At 38.9% G+C, this 25,129-nt stretch overlaps 1 protein-coding gene across 3 annotated transcripts in view; it reads left to right on the top strand.

Annotated features, from left to right (window-relative positions):
* The window catches only part of EDIL3 (EGF like repeats and discoidin domains 3), a 228,216-nt gene that overhangs the window by 157,459 nt on the left and 45,628 nt on the right, over positions 1–25,129 (top strand). For all 3 annotated transcript variants that reach the window (XM_027881299.1, XM_027881307.1, XM_027881291.1), the window contains 3 exons: positions 16,116–16,271; positions 17,348–17,492; positions 22,190–22,374. In XM_027881299.1, the coding sequence (XP_027737100.1) occupies positions 16,116–16,271; positions 17,348–17,492; positions 22,190–22,374 (486 nt within the window). The remainder of the gene's footprint in view (positions 1–16,115; positions 16,272–17,347; positions 17,493–22,189; positions 22,375–25,129) is intronic.

The following is a 25,129-nucleotide window of genomic DNA, read 5'->3' as shown; positions in this document are numbered from 1 at the left end:
ATTTTTTTTTTTTTTTTTTTTTTTTTTTTTTTTTTTTTTTTTTTTTTTTTTTTTTTTTTTTTTTTTTTTTTTTTTTTTTTTTTTTTTTTTTTTTTTTTTTTTTTTTTTTTTTTTTTTTTTTTTTTTTTTTTTTTTTTTTTTTTTTTTTTTTTTTTTTTTTTTTTTTTTTTTTTTTTTTTTTTTTTTTGTTCAGAGCAAAATTAAAAGTACTCCCTGTAATTTTAGAAAACAGGTTTTAATCTTAACGGGATTTTTTTCTTTCCATTGCTGAAGACTTTTCTCTTTAAAATACTTGGGACTATAAAATATGGAATTTTTAGGGGGATGATACTTGTAGAAAAAAAAATTGCTCTTTAATGTTCTGCAGGAACCCTGTTTTGATTTGGCAAGGATACAGAGCTCCACACACTCACACTTTATGCACTGCATAGTAATTCTTTACATCAGTTTCTGCTGAGGGAAGAGGAGAAGCAGAAATCGTACATCTCATTTTTCCACAGGTTCTGCATTGGCTAGGAAGACACTTCATTAACGTTTGTGGAGGTTGCAAAACAGTCAACCCACTCTTGATTTGAGCTAAGTTTCCGGCTACCTTCCTTCTGGTCTGGTGGGAGAAAAGACCTCTGACAAAGAGCTTTGAGTTTTTACTTTATCCTGTCATCAGCTCCTCCCCAGACCCTGCTGTGAGCAGCCTGCACATGGAACCTTCTCCACTGCTCCCAGTGACAAAGAAGCTGGTCCAGAGGAAGGCATGAAAAATGGTGTTAATATTTAGCAGAGATAAAATGGGAAAAGTTACAAAACCAGAAAGTCTGTTTCTGGGAAATGCAAATGAACATTTAGCTTAGTGAACCTGAAGCAATAGCCTGTTCCCCCTCTTGTAGCTTCCAGTGCTACACAAATTGTAGAGGAAGCTATGTATAATGGGCAAAGTCAGGCGAAGTATGATTATGTGTAGGCCTGTAGCTATTTTTGCCTTTTTCCATCATTATCAATTTTCTTTGTCATTTAATTTCTTTATTGATATGCAGCCTGGCAAATAAAAGGTTTGAGTGCTTTGCTTATAACTCACTTGTAATGAGTGCAAAGCTTTTTTGCTCTTATCTTTCAGGTGTCTAATACACATGAACTAATTAGTATGTAATTTCATTTTCCTGCGTTCTCCCAATGAACTGAAAATTGAAATTGCCATTTTAAATTTACGCTCTCAGCATGTAATTAGTAATGGCACTACAATGCATTTAATTGGTTTGTGATTTAAAGGGTCAATGTCCATGATTTTGAAAGCAAATAAAGTCAGTCATATCTACCTTTTAAAGTTCTGCTGGCCTCTGTTTCTCCTCAGAAGTTAGCTGGGGTAAAACTACCTTTGAACTGCTTACCACTTTCTTAGTGGTGTTAAAATCCCATGCTTTTATTTTTCATTAATTAGTCCTGAAATATAACCAAAATGGTCACCTTACCTTGTCCAGCAATGAGTCTTTTTTGTCACCTCTTTTTTTAAAAACAGCATTTTCTCTTTTATCTTTTGACCTTTTGCATTTGTGGCTTTAAAATTGTTGGTTTGTGTTATTCTGATTTCACTTCATCTCTGTTCATTTGTTGCATGCATCTATATTTTTGTATTATTTTTTTTTCTTTTTTAAGGCAGTATGAATCAGACTAGATATGTCAATGTGCAGGATTGTTGATTCTGTTATGTCTGTATCATGTCCAAAATCATAAATTTTGAAGAGGATCCCTGTCTATAGGTTGGGTTCTTTCGTTTCTTTTGGGTTTTTTTAAAAGACTACCACCTTTTCTTTTTCAACATTTTGTGGTCTTTTGGACATGGAAATTGTTTTTACAGGGTGTTAACCCACAGCAACCAAAAACAGATTTGATCACACTCTACATTTAGATCACACTCTACATTTAGAGAATAATAAGAGTAATAAGAAAGTGCACTTACTACAATGTACCCTGCCATGGTGTAGGAGATGTGATTGAACACCTGAGCTGTTGTGGGAGACTGTTGGATACAAATGTAAGTTATTGAATAGAATAATAAGAGATCTATTGTGTTATCTTTCATTAAAATAGCATAAATTCTTTCTCTGGAGACATCACTGTGGTCATCAATAGGTTTCTAAATAAAATATTCAAACACTTATTTTATTACTGTGATAAGTAGAAGGACTAATTTACAAAACAACTGGACTGCTCAATTTGGTTGCAGAGTCAAAAAATGGGAAGTAAAGTTGGTTCAGGTTTCCTCTAGTTTTTATTGAATACAAGAGTATCCAAAATAACTGAGTTTGGGGTTTTTCCTCTTCCAAGAATTCATCCCTTTCGAGGTCTATTTCATATTTTTGATCTTTTCTGGGATCAGTTTTTAGAAGTCAAATGTAATTTCAAAAGAGAAAAACTGGAAGTCTTATTTAGAATATATGAAAAGAGCATTCTAATTCTTGCCTTTTTCTAATTTATTACCTAAATGGCTTCTCAGAAACTACGTGCTGAGGTTCAGATGAAACTTTATATTCTGAGATACAACAGTTTGATTAAAAAGGTGTCTAACTTCTAATTGGTAATTTGAATATGTTAGTAGTCCATTCCAAAATAAAACACATTGTGTTCATTTACTTCTACCTTCCCATTGCACCTGTTATAAACAATATTTTTTGCTTTTTTCAATAATTTTTCCCAGTTTTAATAAAACTTTTTCACTATATTTCTTGAAACTATGAGTAGATAATCTTCCTGCAGAGATTGTTAATAGAAACAGGTAATCTGGGATAGAAAGGAATTTACTCCAGGAGCTTCAGGGCAAAATATTTCTAAAACCTCTGCCTAAATTTAGAATTACTTTATTTAGTGTTTTGTTGTTGCTTTTGTGGTTTTGTGGTTTTTTTGGTTGGTTGGTTGTTTTTTTGGTTGTTTTTAAGTAATTACTGGTAATGCTTTTTTTTTAAAAAAAAAAAAAAAGCCTAAATATATTGGAATATTATTTCTGCTACGTAGAATTTATCTTTTTATTCTGGTTTGTTTTGTCTCCACACCAGTTTTGGTTTCAATTCCACCTCTGGTGCTCAGCCCCACAATTTTGGGGGCTTGCACTCCCATGGCATAATTAAATCTGTGACTGTGAATATCACAAACCTAATCATAGCTACTGTAACACCAAAAAAAAGTACTTGTAATAGAAACTTTCTAAGCTCCATCATTGTTACCTCTGAGTAGGAAACCATAAAGTCCTGGGTGTTTTTTCTCAAAAAAAAAAAAAAAAGCTTCCTCATCAAGAACTTCCAAAAAGCAAGTATACACCAGGTGATAGCTATTTACTAATGAAATGATAAAACCGAAAATACACAGAGGTCTTGCAGAACATTCGTTCAGACATCTGTTGGCAAGAGTTCTAAGCAAACTGCCATCTGTCAAACCATTCATTTTGTCAAAGTTCATTTCCTCATTCACGAGTACTGTTGTATCAGCCTCCAAAAATACCTGTTCTCACAGTTTAAATGTTTAAAATTACTTAATATAGCTCTCATCTTGATATAATGTGGCAAAGTGAAACTTAAGAAATGCAGTCTCAGAGTCATTGTGTAGAGTGATCTGCATCGTATAGGAAGACTTCATCCGCTAAGTTGGACGCTGAAAAAACTGTAAAGTTTTTTTGTCAATACTACAAAATTTGACTTAATATTTGAAGAATTTCCTTGGAGAACACTGGAGAATGGCACCATTTGACAGGATTGCAGGGGAAATGCTCTCTGCTTTTCACCTCCCCGGGATGGAGTTGCTGTGCTGTGAGCCCAGGTGCGGGATGCAGCAGTGACCATACAGCATGCAGACAGGCAGGAGGCAAAGAGGCTTAATTCAAGTTTCCCACAGCTTATAAGGATTCTGGGAGGAAGGGAGAGGCTTGGCTACTTGGCCAGCCAATGAGAGGGACCGGGAAGGTAATACCCAGTAAGAACCCAGGAACCAGGGAAAGGCAGGGGAAACAGCCAATGGTGTTAGGATAGGGGCATGACCCGGCTTCGGGGTCAGAATAGGAGCTGCATTCCAACAGACCGGCAGCATGGGATAGTGGGTGGGAGAGAGGTTACATAACATAGGGTAGCGCGGAACAATGGTTTCACAATATGAGGTTTCTCTGTGCTGACTCCAGGAGTTCTCTTGGGCTGCATCTGTTTCTCCTCTATGATTGATGTTTCCATTGCATGTATTCCACGTTGTCTCCCACAATAGTGGAGAGCAGAAACTAATAATGCAAGTGCAGTTGACTTCTCTCAAAACCATCCCACCTTTGAACTGCAGGAATTAGAAGAGGTGGTCAGCTAACCAAAGCCTGCCATAAATTCAGTGACTTCACTAACTCAATACCAGTGTCTGCTCTCAGCATCTGCACATTTAGCTTACAGACCGAAAATGTAATTTATGTACTCAAAGAAGGACAGAAAACAAAAAGAACTGGGAACCTCTTTCTTAGTGTAATCATCCATAAACTCTCTGGAGTCCTATATCTTGATATCTATTTCATATGATATCTCCTAATTTCATTCCTCATACACACAAACACCCACGCACAGACGTATTCAAACAAGTTTTGATTGAGGTTTCAGGTACACAAAATCAGTCAGTCCAGAGTCAGCATCCCCATGGCAACTGAGATTTGATGCTGTTGTGAACACCATCCATCAGATGCTCTGTCAGCCCGTGTGCGAGCTCTCCTTAATTACTCTGTAATGTGGCTGAAGGGCCAGAGCAACAGGACCTTTAAACACATTTGTTCCTGCATCTGTGACACCATCTATTTCAGCTATTTTTTTTTTCCACGTTTGCCATCCTGATATTAAAAGCAATCAAACCAGAAAGTGGTAACACACAGAAATGAACAAATGTGTCTCCACCTGGTTTCTTGCACGAGTAAAAAGAGATACCCCAGCACCTACATGGTGATGATGTGTGGGAATCACAGTCCCCCTGTTTTGGGGACAGGATCTAAATATGTAAGATGATACCATGCTGATAGTCAAACAGGTCATCTTCTAAACACTCGCTTTCAAAACTGGCAGAGAAAAGTGTCCTCTTTTAGTTACTCTCCTGCTAGACTTCACTTCTAGAAAAATGCTGTTTCAAGCTACTTTATTACAGCTAAGGTTCAGGAAAGAAAAGTTCATGAAAAAGTTAAATTACATGACATTTATTAAGTTTTTGGTTTTGGGTGGGGTTTTTTGTGGGTTTTGTTTTGGTTTGGGTTGTTTTTTTTTTTTTTTTTTCTTTGTTTCTTTGTTTCTTTGTTTGTTTTTTTGGGGGGTTTTTTGTTTGTTTGTTTGTTTGTTTTTATCTGATACAAACACATCTGTGTACAGAATCCCAGAATGGGTCAGGCTGGAAGGGACAACCTCCGTGCTCCAGCAGAGTCATCCCTGACCTGCTGGAAATTCTCTTCCCAGTGAACCCCAGGATCCCACTGGCCTTCTTGGCCACAAGGACACATGGCTGAGCAGGGACAGCTGGTTGTCCACCAGGACCCCCTGGTCCTTCTTTGGTACAGTAAACTCATGCTCTTGACCTTCCCTGGAAATGATGGCATGTGTTTGTCATCTCACCTAATGACCACCTAATTTCAATCAAACACTCGTTCTACAAACTAAAAAATAGAAGCGTATTTTAGTCTTGCTCTCTTAGAACATTCTTCTTCTGTGAGTAGTTAAGATAAAGAGACATTGTTCAAGCCTTGAGTCTTTCAGTGAGACTTTTCAAAAATTGTGTGTCACAAAACCGAGAAATGTTTGATGTTTTCAATCTAATCTTTTGCCTGCCAATTTCTGTAAAAGGAATTTTTTGGAAAAATGGAGAGATAAATAAGGAAAATCTCATGGAAGGGTAACTTTTAGTTGTAGACAATAGAGAAATTAATTTCTTTTGTCTTTTGATTCTTAATTTCAGAAGACAATGAAGGAAATTTTATGAGTGTGTTTGTCATTATTCAACAAATACTCAGCCAAGTACTTTGACAAGGTTCAGGAGATATTAATCAATTGAGCCAACCTTTTGTAATAACATCTGAGGATGAAGCAACTATTTGAGTGGCATAGTCTTTTAATCCATCACAAAGCCATCTGTCCCCTGTGTGTTTACTGATCTAACTCTTCACTCCTCTTGTGTCCATCTCAAACCTTAGCCTCTCTCTCTGTACAACCAGTCTCATAGCAACTAACAGATTATTCTCAAATATGGCAATATATGTAGGAAGGATTGTTTTCATGCACTCCTGCTTTGCCACTTGTCTTTCTCCCACAAATTCTGTTATGTTGTGGGTGCAGTCTTAACAGTTGTCCTAATTATGTGTAGCATTCCCATCTCAGTCAGAAGTACTAATTACATCAGCAACTTCCGTGTGGTTTTCATCCTCTATAAACTGACAACCAAAAAGCCAAACACTGCCTGGAAAAGACACTTGCAGATATATGCAAAAAGCAAAAGGGTGACATGGGCAAGGATAATAGGCTGCTGTGGCAGCCAGGCTCCTTGGAAAAGACAATTTTAAATAGGTAAGCATTCATTATGATGACTTTGACCATGGAAAAAAGGGAGTACAGATGTGTATTTTAATACAGGTTGTGCACCATTTTGGGAGCACTATCAGTTGCTGACTTTATTCTGGTGGAGGAACTAAGTAGCTTTAGTTTCCCACTGTGTTGAAATAAGTTGGGTATGTGCAATGCTGTCTCACAGTAGGAATCTTTCAGGGACAGGGAGCTCTGAGCTCTTGCATGTTCCCTGCTATTTCAGTTTTTGCTTTAGCCCCCATCTTTCAAAACTAAAGCAGATAATTTCTTCATCTGGGCAACAGACTTGCCATTTTCTGGCACATTTCCTCCTTACTTACCATTTGCTTACTTACCTGAGGGACCTGGAGGGGTTCAGCCTGAGGAAAAGGAGGCTCAGAAGGGACCTTATTCTTTGAGATTCTTTAAGAGGAACTGACTCTTTGGAAGCCTTCTAGACATTTGAGAAAGTTCTTCCCAGAAGACGTTAGCATTCCAGAGGCAGGAAGAGTATTCACGAGTTCAAAGTATATGAAGAAACTAATAATAGCAATAAGTGACCTTGGTGTTTCTGAGCTGACCTTGAATTTCAAATAGTTAATACTCATTTAATCAATACCTTGTAAAAAAGATGAAATTTTGCAGGGCCACAAACCTCTGAAAGACATGAGACTGATTATGGACCTCTTCTTGAGATGACAGTCTCAACATGCCAGTATTTGAATAATTCATATCATCCAGTTAATTGCATTCATAACAACTACCTTTGGGACTAAAATAATGGCTTAATAGTAAGAAGGAACAGACTAAGCAAGTTTTTATTCTATCTAATTATGTAGACTCTCTGAGGCATAAATTCAAAGTTCTCAACAAAAGCCAAATGAAATAGGTGTTTTTTGATAATTCCCATAACATATGTTCCTCCACATTAGCATTTCATGGGCCAAAAAATCTTTGTATTTTTGTTTTCCATACAAGCAGGATTTAACCTACATTCTGATCTTTTCACAGAGAGGCAAATTAAATTAGTGGGTCAATTTGCATCTCTAATTCAGCCTGCCTAATTTGAATCATGTAAATAAGTCTTTTTGAAGATGGTAAAGGTGATGTGTGGCTTTTAAAAGTTTGGCTGGGGCTGAGATGTAGTTGAGTACAGTAAAGCTCTGAGACTGTTTGTTGTTACCTTGAGGTGTGACAGACTGAAAACAACATGATTAGGAGGATGAGTTTGCAGAAGTTTCAGTAGCAAAGTTATGAAAATACTTTGCTGGACCCACGTCCACTTAACTGAAACAAAATGGTTTGGGATCAGGAACGTTTTTTAAAAGTATTTATATATTAAGTATATATTTATTATAAATATGCACATTGAAGTATTTCTATAAAGTAAATACGTAATAAAGTATTTCACTTGTTTTTCCTCAGGTACAATCCTACAGTCACATTAGAAATTATTATTTGTATCAAATGACTGTGTTAGTTCTCCTAGGCTATTAGAAGTCAATAATTTACATTGCAGTGTGAATATTAAAAGGTAAAACATGTTGGCTTTTCTCCACGTAACAGTCCTCCTTCCATCATGTCAGCAACAGCTGTGGTGCTACCATGGATAAATCACTGTGTTGGCTGAGCTGGGCTCTAATTAAAACACGTATCAGTGCCAGTGTACTGACTGCATTAATGCCCTCAACTAAATCCAGAGCAGCTCTGCTGACAGTGCTGATTAGGAGAGTATCAAAAAGCCACAGACAGGCAAGATAGATGAACACCCTGTGCTCGGGTGTCAGCAGGGCTTTGCAACAGGGAAATTAATAGTAAGTGACCTGCTGCAACCTCCCCACTCCTCATCACATGCAAGTCCAGCTCTGCAGCTCCTAATGTGGCATCAGATGAAACAGCAGTATTCAGCCCTGTTCAGGGGCTCCAGAGCTTGGAGACTGAAAAGGAAGCATGGGAGGGAGCTTTAAGACTCACTGAATTTTCCAGTATTAAAGGAATTGTCTCAGGTTGTTGCTTTCCTGAGTTTATTACAAACATTTCTATTGGCAAATGTCCCTATCTTTCATCACAAAATGCTTTTGTGGGAGCTTTCTATCTAGCCCTGTCGAAATTATGACTTTAAAAAAAAAAAAAAGGAGACAAAAAAATTACATTTCAATCCTTCAAAAACTGATGAGATCATCAGGGAAAGGTTGTTGTAATAAAACTTTTAATGCCAGGAGAACCTTGATTTCTTATTCAGCTTTATTTTTATATAAGTAATGGTGAGTAGCAGTAAAAATATATTTACTTTGTGCTAGAAAAGACAAATAATTATTTATGGGAATGCTATTCTATCTCATAACTGAAACAGGTAAACACCCTAGTTCTCCATGAAATTAATTTCTGTTTATGAATGTAAAACTACATTTAAAATCTCAGAAACCCAAGGTTTCATGAAGATTTTAATTTGAGCATTTCTGGCAATCTTGCTCTTAAGGATTACTTCAGGCAAACCTGTTTTGTATGAAGTGTTAGTGGTATTGTTGCTAACAGAGTGACAACTAATGAGGGGAACATGGTTATGTATTCTGTCCAGGAGCATCAGATAGGGCGTCTTCCTAGAGTCACTCTGTCTTCTCATCCCTTTTCTCTCCATTATGTAATAATATAGATACGACAGGTGCAACCTGGTGGTTTTTTATCTTTTTTTTTTTTTTTTGTCAAGTATATAGCTTCTGCAAACTGAATATACTGATATTTGATCACAAATTGAAGAGGGAGATGAACAGCTTCCACCTGCGCTGTCCCTAATCCCTGCTGTTCTGTTTCATTCACATATTATGAGTGTGAGTTTAGTCTTTTTTTTTCTACAGCTCTAAGGTTTGTTAAGCACACTGAGAAGTTATTTATGGTGCTTGTTTTGTGGAGCCCTTTGGACTCTTTAGAGAAAACAAGCTCCCACATTTGCTCCCAGCTACAAATGGAGCTGCACAAACAAATGCAGATTTGCAGGACTGGCTCTGAATTGCCTTTGAAAATGGTGCACTCTACAATCAACACGAACTCATAGAATTACCTTGTTAATATTGCCACTTTCTCTTGGGGAAACACTTTTTCATTTGTTTTGTTGTTTTTGCAATATGGATTTTTTCTGTTCCAGTAAAATTTAGGTTTGATATGTCTTCATCAGTGTAGACAACTGAATTATTTAGCATCCCAAAACAGATTTGAGTGAGTCATTGCAGTCAAAACCATTACTATAGCAGTGAAAATTGTCTAATAGATAATTAGTCCTATAGAATCAGTGCTGAGAGCAGTAAACATGGCTCACTGGTTACTTTTTCTCCTCCTATTGGAAAAGGCCATGACTCTCTAACCTGTTGGGATCATCAAAGTTGTCTAATCATGGAGTTGGGAGTATTGGGCTGGCTGAAAGGAACAGGATTAGAAGAAATTTCAGGGACTTCTTAAATTAATAGGAATAATTTTATTCCCCAGCTCTTGGGCACACCCTGCACTACTGGGTGAATTAGGTCCCATGGAAGTTTACTGGATGCAGGAGACTCCTGCGCTGCTGCCGAACAGGGGTCCTTGAATAGAGGTCAAGTGTCAAGTCTGAATTCATTGCTCTCAAAATAACACTAAATTTAAGTAGGACTGATAAAAGTGATCAGACTCTTTTTTTTTTTCTTTCCTTTTTATTTTCTTTAAGTTGATTCCTCAAATGTCTACGCACATATCTTCTTCTTACAAGGTTTTTATTGTGCATTACTGCTTGAATTACTGGGGTAAACTCCTCAAAACACTATTGATCTTCTATCATCCTTGATTTTTGTCCTGTTCATTTAGGTAATTATAAGGGATCCTTAATAAGTAAATAAGCTCTCACCTTTTCTGAAAATGTCTTATTCTTGTCCTGGTGACTTTCATGTCTTTGTTTTACAACAGTCACCCATGTAATTAAAATATATGACTTTCTATCCCAGATCTGAATCCACAAAGCAGAGCTTTCTGAACTGTTTTTCTTCACAATGACCACAGGAAAACACCTTAGGAAAAGCTTTTACTGCTAAAAGAGGTAGTTCACATTTCTTCACAGCTTCCTACTGAAGTACATTAAGTAAGAAAGATTTCATCACCTGCTTAGTTGTAGTCATTGCCACAGTTGTAATATTACAGTTTTTGCTAAGCTCTGGCTTGAAAAATTTAAAACATATAAAAGAACCCAAAGACCCCAAAGAACAATTAATTCCTGCTGTATCCACATGCACTGGAAGGAGCTACCAGAGCTACCAAAACATGACATTAGAGTAGTGGGGACTTCTATATAAGCAAGCCAAAGGTATTTGGAAACATTTCACCCCAAAACTCCTACTTCACTGGGATTTTCCTGCAAACATTGACAATATATAGAGAGATGTAATTGCAAAACAATTCATCCTGGTTTTATTTCTTATGTTATATTAAGTTCAATAATGCTTAAAGGCAAACCTCAGTTTGTGACTTGCGAGAATGGGTACTGATCAAGAACTCCTCTGAAAAGAAAGATTCTGTTTGTGTGTTTATTGGGATGTATATTAAATGATTATTCGAAAATTAGATTTTTTTCTTTCATTTTTGTGATTATCTGACCAAATCTTCCCTTCATTCAGTAGGCCTTTTTTTTTTTTTTTTTTAGTTTCAACTATAGTATTAAACTCTTTGAGAAATTACTGTTAGGTGGGGAATTTTTGTCATTGTTTTGCTTTTTGAAGTGCAGTGGTTTATTTCTTGCGCATTGGATGTGGAGACCAGGATGCGAAAAGGAGCCAGTGTGGGAATAGATCATCCAGTGATTAAAGTCATGACTTCATTACACAATTGCTCTTTGTGGGTAAACGGGGGAAAAGAATCCCGTTTTCTTCTCATCTGAAGAAAATCCCCAAGGTTATTATCTGGAAAAAGAAAAGTTTGTAGTTAAGCTGAAAGAATATTAGTTAAATGCATCACTGGATCAATGAAAATTTATTTGGTGCTGCGTTATACCTTCTTTTTCCCATGCAGTGAAATGTGAAGTTACTACCAGTCAGCAAATAATCAATGACTGGTTTCTGTTTGAATGTGCTTTCTAATTTGTTTTTGGAGATGGTATTCACTTCATTATTATTTTGTAAATACATAAAAAATTGCCTGTTTATTAATATTTTGAAATTCCATCTAGAGAGTGAAATATGCATAAGAGACTTCCATAAATCTTTAACTGGTTACTATTCCATGTTAACTACATTTTTCTCGTGGGCTAGGGGTCAGTCCCATGACAAGACCCAGCGGCACATTTTGTATGGGAGACAGGACACACGAGTATGACCCACAAAATGGTGTTTATTAAAACAAGAAGACAGCTTATATACAGGGGAATTCAGAAGTTTCAGGAATAGAGGTAGGACCCCAGCTAGGAACATCAAATCCTGAGAGCTACTGATATGGGAACTTGGAGGGATAGGCTACAGGGATATGTCAGGTCACTCAGGGGGAAGGGAGAGCTAGGGAATAATGAGGGTTTGTGTCCTGGGTGCACAGACGGGGGAATCTGCTGAGGCTGCAATGCTGCGGCCTTGTAGCTGAGTCCCAAGCAGTTCTGCACAGCTACAGCTGCTAGAAGTCTTCTAAATAGATCCTTTCTTCTGAGCCTTCCTTGCAGCTTTTCTGCATCTCTCTCCACTATCTGTAGGCCTCTTCTGGTCCACCCCTGACATTTCCCCCTTCTCTGTTTTTCAGGACTGGCAAAGCTTGGGAAAAACTTTTAGTCATGGATTTTTTAACACAAAAAATTAGACAGGGAAGGAAGACAAGAATGGAGTATAAATGGAAGAGTTGGGGGATAGGTTAGGTTTTAGGGCAAAGCGATTAGTTGTGGGTTTGAATCTAAAGCAGGTGGTAGTAACAGGTGAACCTAAAAGGTCTAATTATTGGGGATTAATATCTAGGGTACCTAGATGTAGGAGGGTTTGGGGAGTAGTGTTTGGGGACAAAAGGAGATTATCTACAAGGGAAGTGTTTTGGATAAACCTGTTCCAGCCAGGTATACCCACGAGACAGCTTTTAAAAAGGTTTACTCACGCTGTCAAAGAAAAGGCACATTGTGTCTGTGTTGGTGGTTTTGGCCAGGGTGATCCAGACGTTCTCTGCCGGTTGCTGCATTCAGTCTGGGACTGAGAAGGCTAAGGTAGTTCATGGTGGAACAAAGGAGAGAAGGATCAGGAGGGCTTGGAGTCCTCTAGGAAGGGCTTGATTTTTCTTGAAGGGACTCATCTTGGGCTGTTCCTGTTGTGGAGTTGGCCCAATAGTGTAAAAGGCTGAGTGGACCTCCTCCTGAACTTCCACAGCTTGAGGAGTCACATCTATCCATCGTCTTGATACTTGCTTGGTGTCTTGGGGTGCTGTGTTTCTTTGTATGACAGCACCTGTAGCTCTATTCATTGTGGCAGATGCTGCATGTTGCTTTATAGATGCAGAACTTGGTGCTTGGTTCTCTGAAGGCGTTGTTTTCAAGCTTTCAGTAGATGTTGAAATTGCCTTTTCAGGGGTAGCCTGGGTTTTGTTATTTATTGTTTCAGTTTGTGTGCTGGAAGTAACTGCAGGTATCTGTGTCTCTGCAGAGGTCTGCTCTCTGGAGGCAGGCTGCAGGAATTCAGCTTGCTGCTGTGTCTGCATTTGAGGCAGGCTATGAGACAGTGTTTGATACTGAGAAATGCCTGATGAGGAAAGAGGCATTGCAGCTGGGACTGGAATATCTATATGTCGTCTCAGTGCAGTTGGTGCCGCTTGTATGTTCTGGGTGCAGCCATGGCTGTCGGTGTCATGTGCCGGAGGGGTGGAGGGAATCCCCCCTGGGTCACGTGAGAAGGCTGGAGCTTCTGGGGCTGAGTCACTCATCCCCCCTAGGAAGGAGGAGTTTGCCAGGACGTAGGAAGGAGGCATGAACAGAGGCGGGTATGATTTCTCTGTCGCAACCCAGTCTCTCTTCCCTCCTGCTTTGCAAAGTTCAGAAAAGTTTTTGCGTGGTTCTTTTGGTTCTTTGTTCTTTCTTTCGCCATCTCAGCCACCCCGTGGGATTGCCTCACCGTCTCTGTCTTTGTTTTCCCCCCACAGTCCCTCCCGGGGTGCCTGCCGGGGTCCCGCCACCTTTGTCGCTTCAGGAAAGGCTTGGGGCGGGGATCGCTCTGTTTCCGGGACTACAGGGGCTTGGAGGGAGAGGGAATCTGCATTCCTGCCGCGGCTTCTGCCTTTGTTCGTGTCCCCGGCTCGTGGGGGCAGAGGAGGCTCTGATGCCTGCGCTGGTCCCGGACCTGCGGGGCGGGGGAGGGGACAGCCCCATTCCAGCCGCTCTGATGGCTGAGAGGGGGAGGGGGAAGCCTTTCTGTAAAAGTTTTCTCCCGGTTTTTTTTCTCTAGTTTTTTTTTAATCGTGGGAAGAAAAGTTTGCTCTTGAAACTCCGTTTTGTCTTCTTCGTATTGGAGTGTTTGTTGCCCATATTGTAAAGTATAAGAAAAGGGTTTTAGGTCACTGACAGGCTGTCTCCAGGGGAACGTCCTCCAGTCGCAGTCTGATGGCTGGAGCGGGCTGTGCTGTGTGTCCCAGCGGCGTGTTCGGCGGCGCTCGGGTCCCGGCACGGGGGGGAGGGGGGGTGCTTGCTGGCTCCTGGCGCGGCAGGTGTCTCACACAGCTGGTTCCTCGCAGCAGCAGCGGCTGAAGACTGGGGTGGACAGGGTCCACCAGTGGCTACTGTGAGTGGGGTCTGTGGGATGGACTGGACTCCGGATATCCAAATCTATCAGTAGCTCCCGGGAGTAGAGATCTTCCTTAATATAAGAAAGATGAGCTCAACCCCAACACATTTTTAATGTAGTTATGGGACTTATAGTCTCTGTAGCTGTCCTTTTTCGAATATAAGATATTTGTTTGGGTTTGTTTTTCCCTCTGGGAGATCAGGAACTAGAGAAAAGAAGGTTTCCAAGACTGTAAAAAGGCATAGATCTCTTCTGATTTATACCTGTCTAAAATCCTGGCATGAGTTCATTCTCTCCACTGGAATTGAAAATGCTCCTCAGCTTTCCCTGGTCTATGTGGGAAAGATCCCTGGTCTTTAATAGGAAGCTTATCCTCTCTCAATGGGTCTAAACCTCTAAAATACACATTGTTATTCAGAAGGTTTATGAGTGCTTATTAATTTCTTATGGGGAGAGCTATGGTAAAACTACACCGAAAGCCAACTATTTCAGAAAAGCAGCAGAGAAATAGCCACACTCCCTCACGTTTCCCACTGTGTGCACAGTGAGATATTGAAACACTGAAATCTGGTCATCTTACATCCTTAATAAAGGTTAGATTATATTGCCATGGGGGAGAAAGTCTTCAGACCACACTGCAAAGAATAAAGAGGTTAAGGTGTTTGGACGACAGATACCTGATCTGTCTCCAAGTCCCCATCCACCTGTGCTAGGGCTGCTATTCCAAACAGTGGGGATTGCACTGGGCCAGCTCCACTAATTGGGGAGCAGAGATAAGACTCATTTGGAGGAGGCAAGTGCTAACATCGTTTAATGCATTATTTACCTGGTCTCAGTTGCTTGCTCTCCAGTATTTCCATTCACCTTCTCTTATCACACACTTTCACTCAGCTCTCACGATGTGACAGCTCTTTGTTAAGCTTCATTTGGTGCAAAAGTTGCAGATTTCAGGTGCCCAGCAGGGGTGGGAGTGTAGCTGCCACAGATTGGCTCCATCGCAGGGATAAGGCTGACAGTGCCAGCATTTTTTGGTTTGAATACCACATTCTGAACTTTTGGTGAATGTAGTTGTCTTTCCATGTCCATAGATGGATAAAGAAGTCAAAATTAAGGTGGTTGGAATACTGTTGAGCTCTTAATTTGTTGATTCTGAACATCTTAATTTTGTACTTCAAAGTATTGCTATCAACTTAGACAAGTACGCAAAGCATGTTCACATCCACTAACTAATATTTTGCTGTTGACTGTTTTAGGATTAGCATTACAACCTTGATCTGTAGATATATGAATTTTCAGTGAGAATTAAGAAAAAGTATACTTCTTTGCTTTCAGAACTTCCATGTATCTTCACCATCACAAAGAAATCAGTTGAATTTAACTTTGGATCTTTTGTATGATATTGCAAATTGGTTCCTAATAGAACAGAAGATACAGCCTTTGGTAAATTATCATGCTGTTGCATTTACCTTTCAGGAAGGAAATATATATAGCAGTAACCCTCTATGCCAGAAATATGCAATATCCCAATACTACACCAGTAGTATTCTGTATAACCATAATATATGTATATATATGTGTACCTATACACATGAAATAAGCACAGTCCACGCTTTTGGTTCAGTTCTTTTCCATTCATTGTGTGCATTTGTACATCAAAGTAATGAAAGATAAAAGGAATTAATGCAAGTGTAAAAGTAGTAATTGAAATGTTACGGCTCTGCTTTCTCCTGTCATTTAAGAAAGGAAAGAAAAAAAGAATCAAAGGAATCAAGGATCAAAATTGTGTCCCTCAGATAGTGATAAAAATGTACTGTTATTTCAGATAAACCTGCAGAAGAAGATGAGAGTCACTGGAGTCATAACTCAAGGTGCCAAGAGGCTTGGGAGTCCAGAATATGTAAAATCTTATAAAATTGCATACAGTAATGATGGGAAGTCGTGGACAATGTACAAAGTGAAAGGCACAAAGGAAGATATGGTAAGATTAAGTCATCTGTATCTGAATACTTCTTATGTTTTAGCTGCATTTAGAAGCTAAAACATAAGAGGTGTCAGTGGTACATAAGCCTAATTGCCTGGAAGTATGATATAGGTTTCATTGTCATTATTTTTCTCTGAATTAAAAAAAAAAATAGCATCAACAAATTTGCACTCTGTCTGCTAAGAATTTCTTATACTTTAATTGATGATTTTATAAATACTATTTCCCCAAGCTAGAATAATCCTGTTTATTACACTTAACTGATTTTCATTTTAATTAGTTTATCAGTAATTACTCATTACTCTGTTTTCAATTTAGTTTTATTACACTGGCAGATTAGCATTAACCCTTGAAAACATAGAACCCATTCATCAATGCTAATCTCTGTGTTGCACAAACAGTATCATCCAGTGGGATGTGTGGGTTTACAGTTTACAGTTAGCAGTTATTTTTGATGGAGTCATGCATACAAAGGAGGAAAAAAAGAAACTTTACTGTGTAAATTTACATAGAACTAATGCACTGTGAAGCATTAGACATAGCTTTTCTATTAGGAAATTAAAATGCTATGTGAGGAGGTATATAATGAGGGAAGAAAATAGTACAGGGATATCTGGTTAGAGTGAGGGGTGAATAGAAGAATGCTGATAGGCTTAATTCAGGTCCCCCTGTGATCAGTGGGACGGTTACAGTCACTTCGGTGGGAGCTGGATCAGGTTTTTGACCTAGAGGGGAAAAAAATAAATGCTAATCAGCATAAATAATTGCAGGCCAAATTGAATTGGGACTATTTAATCCACTAATTAGAGAAGAAGCCATAATTTAGTTGTATTAATAGCTTCAGCTTTTGGGAGTGACAAGATAGAAGCCCTGGTTCAAAGATGTCATGATGTGACCCAAATGCAGGACATATTGCTTAAAAACTTGTGTCAGGCACTAGAGATGCCAAAACAGCTGCTATTTGGGTAAAGCTTACAGGGGTAGTCAGAACAGATGCTTTCAAGACATGGAAATTATCTGAACCTCCATTTATCCTCCTGGCACGTTTTTGTAAGTGTGTTGTTTTGTTACAGGTGTTCCGTGGGAACGTGGACAACAACACCCCTTACGCCAACTCCTTCACTCCGCCCATCAAGTCCCAGTACATTCGGCTGTACCCTCAGGTATGCAGGAGGCACTGCACGCTGAGAATGGAGCTCCTGGGCTGCGAACTCACAGGTAGGACTCCTGCAGTCTTCAAGCACTGGGCAGGTCTAAACTGTGCACACATTTTGTCCCCAGCAAAACATCGTTTCGCTTGTGCCTGAGTTTGTCCACATAGTCGCTCACCTCTTTTTTGTGTGGATTGTACAACCAGCAACACTTAGCTAAGTGATGTCAGTGACATCTGCCCTACTGTCACTGACAGTAGGGCAGTAATAGTAGTAAGGCAATGTTGTGTCAACCTAACAATTGGTAAATTTTTCTGTGTGCCTCCAGTTATATGTGACCTAGACAGACTCGTTTGTGGCAGTTTTAATGAGTATCAATGGATATTAGGACCCATAACTTACCACACTGAGCAGACCACGAGACAGGAAGTCTCTAACTCACAAGTGCACTCAGAACAGCGTAAACTACGGGTTGAAAATGGTTACTGAGACCCTAGAGCTGGTTGTTCAGTGCCATATGTTGGAGCAGGAGGGATCGAGCCTGATGTGGGTAATTCCTCCTAGCTGCTGGGTGACACCACCAGTGTGCTCTGTGACACCCTCCGGAGGACAAACATGCTTGCACTGCCTTCCAGGACCACTCAAAGTGCAACAAGACACATTTAGCTGGGCTACTTTAATCAAGATTTCAGTTTGGATTTGTCCTGTGGATTTAGCAGGAGCAGGGATTGCATCTCGCAGAAAAAGTAATGAACAATTGGAGCCAATATAAACCTTCTTAAGATTCGTAGTGTAGCTCTGAAATGTAAAGCCTGACCTCCATCCACTCTCTGCATGAAGCATGTTCTCTTACAAATTCAGTAAAGCATGTAAATTTTTTATATTTTTCAAGATATAAACCTTTTATTGGTAGGAGTACTCCACTGAATTAATTTAGGAATGATTTTTATGTGGCTGTCTGCTTACTGTACAAACAATAGTCATCCAGTTCACGAATGATACATCAAAACAGCTGGAGTTAAATAACTCTCAGTCCTCTAGTGGCATCAAAACCAGATTCAGAAATGAAAAGTTAATGCATTAATCTCAGTGTAGTCCTTTTCCAATACAGATAGGTATAAAAGTAAATAGAAATTTCTGTCTAGCTACTTTAGTCTATTAGATTTATTTTTTTTATGTCTTCCATTTCTGGAACCACAATTTAGAGTAAGTCCTTGCCAGAATGACCAGGAATTGTTTTGCTCAAAGAACTGTGAAAGCTACTGAAGTGAATTCATTTCAGTGGTGTCCTAACAGTTTCAAGGTCATAATTTCTTAAAACTGTAGGCAGCCAATGCTCAGCAGAACAATTTCAGCCTTACTGAAAGAAGAGTAGAATTATAGAGACTAATTCACTTATAATTACAAGTGATCTGTCTTGGACAGAAAAGCACTTTGAGAGCTCTGGCTTCTCTATCATGTCCTGGTGCTAGAGGAGAGAGTCACTGCTGAACAGAGGGAGACTTGAAGCACCAGATCATCATAAAAACTAATTATTTCTTAGGACAAACTTCAGCAAAATATTCAGTACAATACGCTTTAGTCTCATAAATAGCTTTACTCACGAGGACCCACAGTCAGACCTTACTGAAAACCACGATCAATGATAGTGGAGTTGGCCATCAATAAATTAGGCATTAATTTTCATGGCCTTGTGTTCCTGCCTCATTTGTATTTTGGGCATCTCTGCGTCCTAAATTCCCTTCCCTCCATAGTGTATTGATGTGAGGGGAGAAACAGATCACAGCTACTCTTTGTTAGAATGCCTTTATTCATTAAGCTGTTATTAATAGCCGCATCAAGCTGCTGTTTTTAAAAACAGATCACTGTTCACACAGCACAGTTGCTTACTCATGATTCAGTCACAAATTCAAACATCTGCCTCCATGCAAGTAGTCTCCGCCAAATGCTGTTGATAATCGTGCATGTTAGTGCCTATGCACCATTTCAGCCAGCTCTTGGTGTTCTGAGTTTCTCAGTTCTTGCAGAGAGATTTGGTCCCCAGAACTTGAACATCCATGTGACATCCAGAGCATCTCCTGAGGGTGTAACTTTCATCTCCTTTGGACATGGTGCTACCTGATAACTATTTCTCTATCTTAACAGTATCTATAGGTACCATTTACACAAAGCTCACACAAAAGGGGACTTCATAACACCTGCCTTTAATACCAGATTCCACTTTCATTGTTTGTCTTCAGCAATATCTAGTCTGAAAAGGAATCCTATGGTCATTATATCAAGGCAGGTTGGATGGGACTCTCAGCACCCTGGTCTAGTGGAAGGTGTCCTTGCCCTTGGCAGAGGGTTGGAACTGGATGAGCTTTAAGGTCCATTCCAAGCCAGGCCATTCTATGATTCATTACTATGAAGAAAAATTTTAAAATCTTTCAATTTTTAGAAAAGAAAATCACAGTATTAATCAAAACAAAACCACCTTTACTCTCAAATAATTGACATATGCTGCTTTTGCCAATACTACATGAATTTTTGTCCAAGACAAGATGGATGCAGACCTTCGCAAGCACATACATCTGTGAGCTTGCCTTCATTGCATTGGATATTTAAGATTTCCTTTCAGAGTTTGAGCTTTCTTGAAAGAAGAGCTAGACAAAGGTCATGGTACAGGATTCAGGCTGAAGAGTAAAAGATTGTACCCTTGGGAGAGTCAACAATCCACACACTTTCATGTGGATTCTTTCAATTTTCAGATGTTAATCCACACTCATCTTCATTATTTCCCTGCTCCTGTTTCCCCAAGCTAGACCAAATAAGAAGTATGATAAGCTACGCCTAGATAGAATTAAACATACAGAGGTATCAGGTATTATTTATCACAGATGGAGATATCCAAAGCATTTCAAACATTCTGAGCTAAGATGCTCCACTGGGCATAGCTGTAAGTATGTCTGCATGAGCTCTCACAAACTTTATAGGTGGCAAAAATGTGAGTGGAAATTGAATTGCCAAGTCACAGGGACATGGCAAAGCAAATTGAAAAATACAGAGCTGTGAGGAGGAGATGTTCTGGGGAGATATAAGCATTGTAAATGCATTTCTGTGAGGTATGACTGTCTACAGGCGCAAAGTAGACCATCCAAATAGTCATCGTCTACTGCTGTTGAAGCTGGGAAGAGATAGGGTCTGCTGTTGCTCTCTGTGACACAGCACCAAGGGCGTTGTGCTGCCACCCATGTGCATCATGTTTGTCTATTCTGTTTCTCATTGTTCTTCTCACTTTCTCCTGTTACCTTTAACAACTGTCTTCCCACTCCCTCTGGGGCCATGGAGGAGGCAGGCAAGTGTAAAATCCCATTAATTCATGCACGCATGCACAGGCAGATACAGCTGTTGTTTCATAAATCAATAATAGTGCTCAGAAAAGATAGAACTATTTTTGATGGATTGGGCCAACACTGAAACACAACTTTGACAACCCCTGCTTTTGTGTCAGGAGCCTCCTTCAGATTCTGGGGATGAAACATCCTTGCTGACAGCCCTTGTGATCCTGGAGTGATACTTCAGAATTTAATAATAAGAAAAGTCCTTCTCTAAAGCAGTGGATTAGTCTGTCTCATTTGTACTATCAATTGCTCCCTCCCACTCCCAGGAAAATTGTTTTGTTGTTGTTTTGAACTAGGCAGTCCGTTCTATAGACAAGGCTGTGCAATTTCATTTGTGCACTGAGAATCAGTTCTGAAAGACTGTTTTTTTGTAAAAAAAGGTAACTTTGGTTTCTCACATGTTTATAATATCTTTGTTTGACTTTTTTAAAAATTTAATATGAAATGTCAATATTCAAAATTTAAATACAGAAGATACTGCATTAAAGATCATGTTAACATTATGTATCTCTGGTAATGTGTATTTTCTCCTGCTGTTAGCTGCCTTGAAGGTCCTATGGTCTTACCTTCCTGATTTAATGCCTTCATAATTCCACTTAATTCTGCATATTAAACCTATGGGAGAAACAGAATGTAGTGTCTTTGGCTACTGGGGTAGGAAGAAAATGAGAAAACTGATTTATTTTTTTCTGTTTTCATGTAGAACAGAGAAAGGAGAAGCCCAAGATCTGTATTTTGCTACAACCAGAATGACTCAGTTATGTGGGACATCCACAAACAAATAAGCCATTAACTCTTGATTTCTCTTAAGTGATAATTTCCAACTATTCTCGCTCCTTCACAGTTGTTTTTCTGTGGTCTTCTGCTCTTTCAGCGGGTTTTTGTACTTTCTAGATTTCTAGCCAGATGTCAAGTAATTTTAGAATTGTAAAAGATCTCAGTACTTGTTAACATTTTACTTCAGCAGTGGCTTTACAAAAAATTAATATTTCCTCAGTAGGCAAACACATGTTTGAAGTAGAGTGACATAAAAGCATGAGAAAATCAAGCTGAACAGGGGAAACAACAGGAAGCCACTGGATGGTAAAATAAAACCAAGATAAGCAGAGACAAAAGTCATCTTTTCAGTTTGTTTTTCTGCATAAATTTATGCCAGGTTAAGAAAATTTGAATTCTCTATCTTGCTTTTGACTCACCCAAGCAGTTGTTGAAATAAAGTCCTCAATTTGGCTATTTTTCATTTATTTGTTCCTTCAACAATAGTTAGTCTTGATTAAATCCTTTTCTTTGAGAACTCCTGGGTTTTCTTCCACAACAGAAAAATCTAAATCACTCACAGAGATAAGTAGATAGAGCCCTTGACATTATCTTGCTGTTCCAGGTTGCTCTGAGCCCCTGGGGATGAAATCAGGACACATACAGGACTTTCAAATCACTGCCTCCAGTGTTTTTCGTACACTCAACATGGACATGTTTGCTTGGGAGCCCAGGAAAGCCCGGCTGGACAAGCAAGGCAAGGTTAATGCCTGGACCTCAGGCCACAACGACCAGTCACAGTGGCTGCAGGTAAAGTTTCATGTGCATTTGTCTCCTTTGTGTTTCAGGTGTGGGAACGGTTCTCTGGTTTAGGGTTATATTTGTATTCTTCTGTTTCTGAGTGTAACCATCCTACCTCCACCACATGTAGATGATGAAGTTCTGGAAGGTCAACTGATCTTCATGTCTGTGGTACCTAAGTTGCAAAAAACTCTGCTGAGGGGATACCTCTACTATCCACAGCATCCACAAATTTTCCTTTGTTAACGAACAAAAACAGTTGTTGCAGATCTGTTTCACTGAATTTTCCTCTTTTGTTAAGAGACTTTAATTTTCTTTTCCTCCCTCCTGTCCTTCCAAAGCTCCCTGGAAAAGCATGTTTACTTTCAGCTTTGTGCACTGTAGCAAATCTTGCTCATAGAAATTATCTTTGACTAATTGAGGCTGCTCAAAACCACCTCCTGACAGAACTGGGGCCAGAAAGACTGATTCAGCACACAAATTCATTATAAAGCTGTGCACAGAGGTTGTTTTCAGCCCAAGAGTGATTTATACAAGTCACTAGTGTGAGAGATTGCAATAAATCACCAGTGTGGAAGCCTATTTGACCAGTCGGTGACACATTTACATTTTTTGAACTGTTGAAAATAGCAGTGTTTTCAGTCAGCTGCCAGTTTGCAGTGCAGTTCTCAGTGGGAACCCTCAATAGCACTAGACGTGGCTGTGAACCCCCTGCATTCTTTTCACATATAAATTATGACATATTAGGTTTTTTACCTACAGTTGCTAAGCAAGTTAGGAATACAATTACTATTTTTGTCTCCCAAGTTTACAACAATTTGCAGAGAGGAAGGAGCAGTTGCCTCATCTGTTTAACTTTGGAATTACTGAAGATCCTGGAATTTGCCAAAAGCTTTTTTTTAGAGCAGCTTATTGAAGCAGCAGTTAGCAACTTCTGAAGAGAAGGAAAAATTTATTGTTGTATTTTATGGTGGAAAAGCAGATGAAAATGTTTCTCCACATGAAAGAGAGGCAGTTATGTCATATTTAGCCCCATCAAGGAAACCAAGGGTGTGCAGAGACTCAACAGAAATTTCCTGCTATGTGTTCTTGCTCCTGTGGGTAGCAGTGGGTTTTTAATTAAGTACAAATAGCAAGGGCCTGCAGAGTTAATCCTCATATTCTAAAATTCTTCATACTGTTTTAAGTCTGACTATATTTGAATTAATCTGAACCTGCAAATTTAATCTGAGCACTTGCACAGTCTCTTTGTGTCCTTGAAGGGTCAGGAATACTACTTATTTTCTGGTCAAAAAGAAAGCTGTGAAGAAATACTCATATTTAAGTTAATTTGTCATATAGCTGTATACTCAGTTCAGTAACTTCATAGGAATATGAGCAATTTAACTTTTTCTGAAAATCGTTCTGCATAAGGGTAATTTAGAGGATCCTAACATTCCTTGTTTGGGGAAAAAAAAAAAAAAGGCAAACCCCAAAAGGCACTAAAACCACTTATTTTTTCAGTGCTTAAGCTGGTCATTACCTTCTACTATAGGCTGGTTATTCTGAATTCAGTCCATGGGTAGAGATGGTCTCACATGCTTCAAGTGTAAGTAATGATTCTGTAACAGAGACATGTCTGTCGTTTGAATTCGTCAGGTCATTTTTGTTCTCTTTGCTGGTAGTTCTCTGCTTTTTTGTTTTTTTGGGTGGGTTTTTTTTTCCTTAAAACAGAGTGGTTTATATTGCAACCTTTTAACACACTGACTGCAAATTTATCATCATGCTATTTCCACAGAGTTTAATCAAAACACATTTGTAAGAAAAAGCAGGTGGAAGCAAACTTATCTGTGTGCCCTGTTCCCTCAGTCATTATATATTGCAAGAAATTAGCCCAGTAGTGAGTGATTCCATGGTATCCTAAAATAGGCTTAAAGTAAGGCATTTAACACAGATTTCTGGATTTTGCTAAAGTAGCTGGCCTAGCAATATGATATTTACTGTGTTAGCGTTCCATCTGAACGTTTGAATGTTCTCCACCTGCCTTTCTTAGTTTATATTTTATAATTTTAACTAGAAAGACTATAAAGTTGGATAAAAACCTACTGACTACCTTTAAAAATTACTGTTGTGGTATGTGGATGACTTGAAAAGATCTGTTCTCACCACCAATTTTTGGGAGGTATCCTTGCCTAAATGCCTCTGCTATCTACTATTCCTCTGTTTAAAAGCTTGTATGTTGACATATATCTCAGGGCACCTGCTGTGATAATGGTTGCTGAGAGGTGATGTTTGTGTCATGTTTAAATGCTACTTGCACTAGAGATAAATTCTTCTCTGTCATGAGCTGCGATTGTTTTACTCAGTTTTCTGTCAAAAAGGAAATCTCTGAGTCCTACATGTGTTTTAAAATGCAGCCATTAGCAGGCAGGTTGTTTTAAGTAGTTTGGGTTGATGCATTCATAATTTAGCTTCTGAGGCAGGCATATGAAGTATTTTGTGTCTCCATGAGCAAAGTGTGCATTTTTGGGTACAAGAAGAATACTCAACTGTATTGGTGCTGCAATTGTTGAAAATCTGTTGTGATCTAGACTCTGCAAATTCCACATTCCCCAGATAATACTTCTTTACCCCAAACACCATCACTGGTGATGGAAGAAAGTATTTTTTTGATGTGAAGGGAAAGTTAAATAAATGAGATGACCAAAATCATGTTTTTCCAGCTCATTTGTAACCTGGCAATGAATTCCCCCACATGCTTCCTCAAAGACACTCTTGTTCTTCC

The sequence above is a fragment of the Empidonax traillii genome, unplaced genomic scaffold (assembly GCF_003031625.1).
Source record: "Empidonax traillii isolate 1590-97213 ecotype Southwest subspecies unplaced genomic scaffold, ASM303162v1 scaffold6:size4315531, whole genome shotgun sequence".
Classification (NCBI taxonomy): Eukaryota; Metazoa; Chordata; class Aves; order Passeriformes; family Tyrannidae; genus Empidonax; species Empidonax traillii.
The sequence above is the reverse complement of the archived record's forward strand: the minus strand, read 5'-3'. Positions and strand labels throughout refer to the sequence as shown.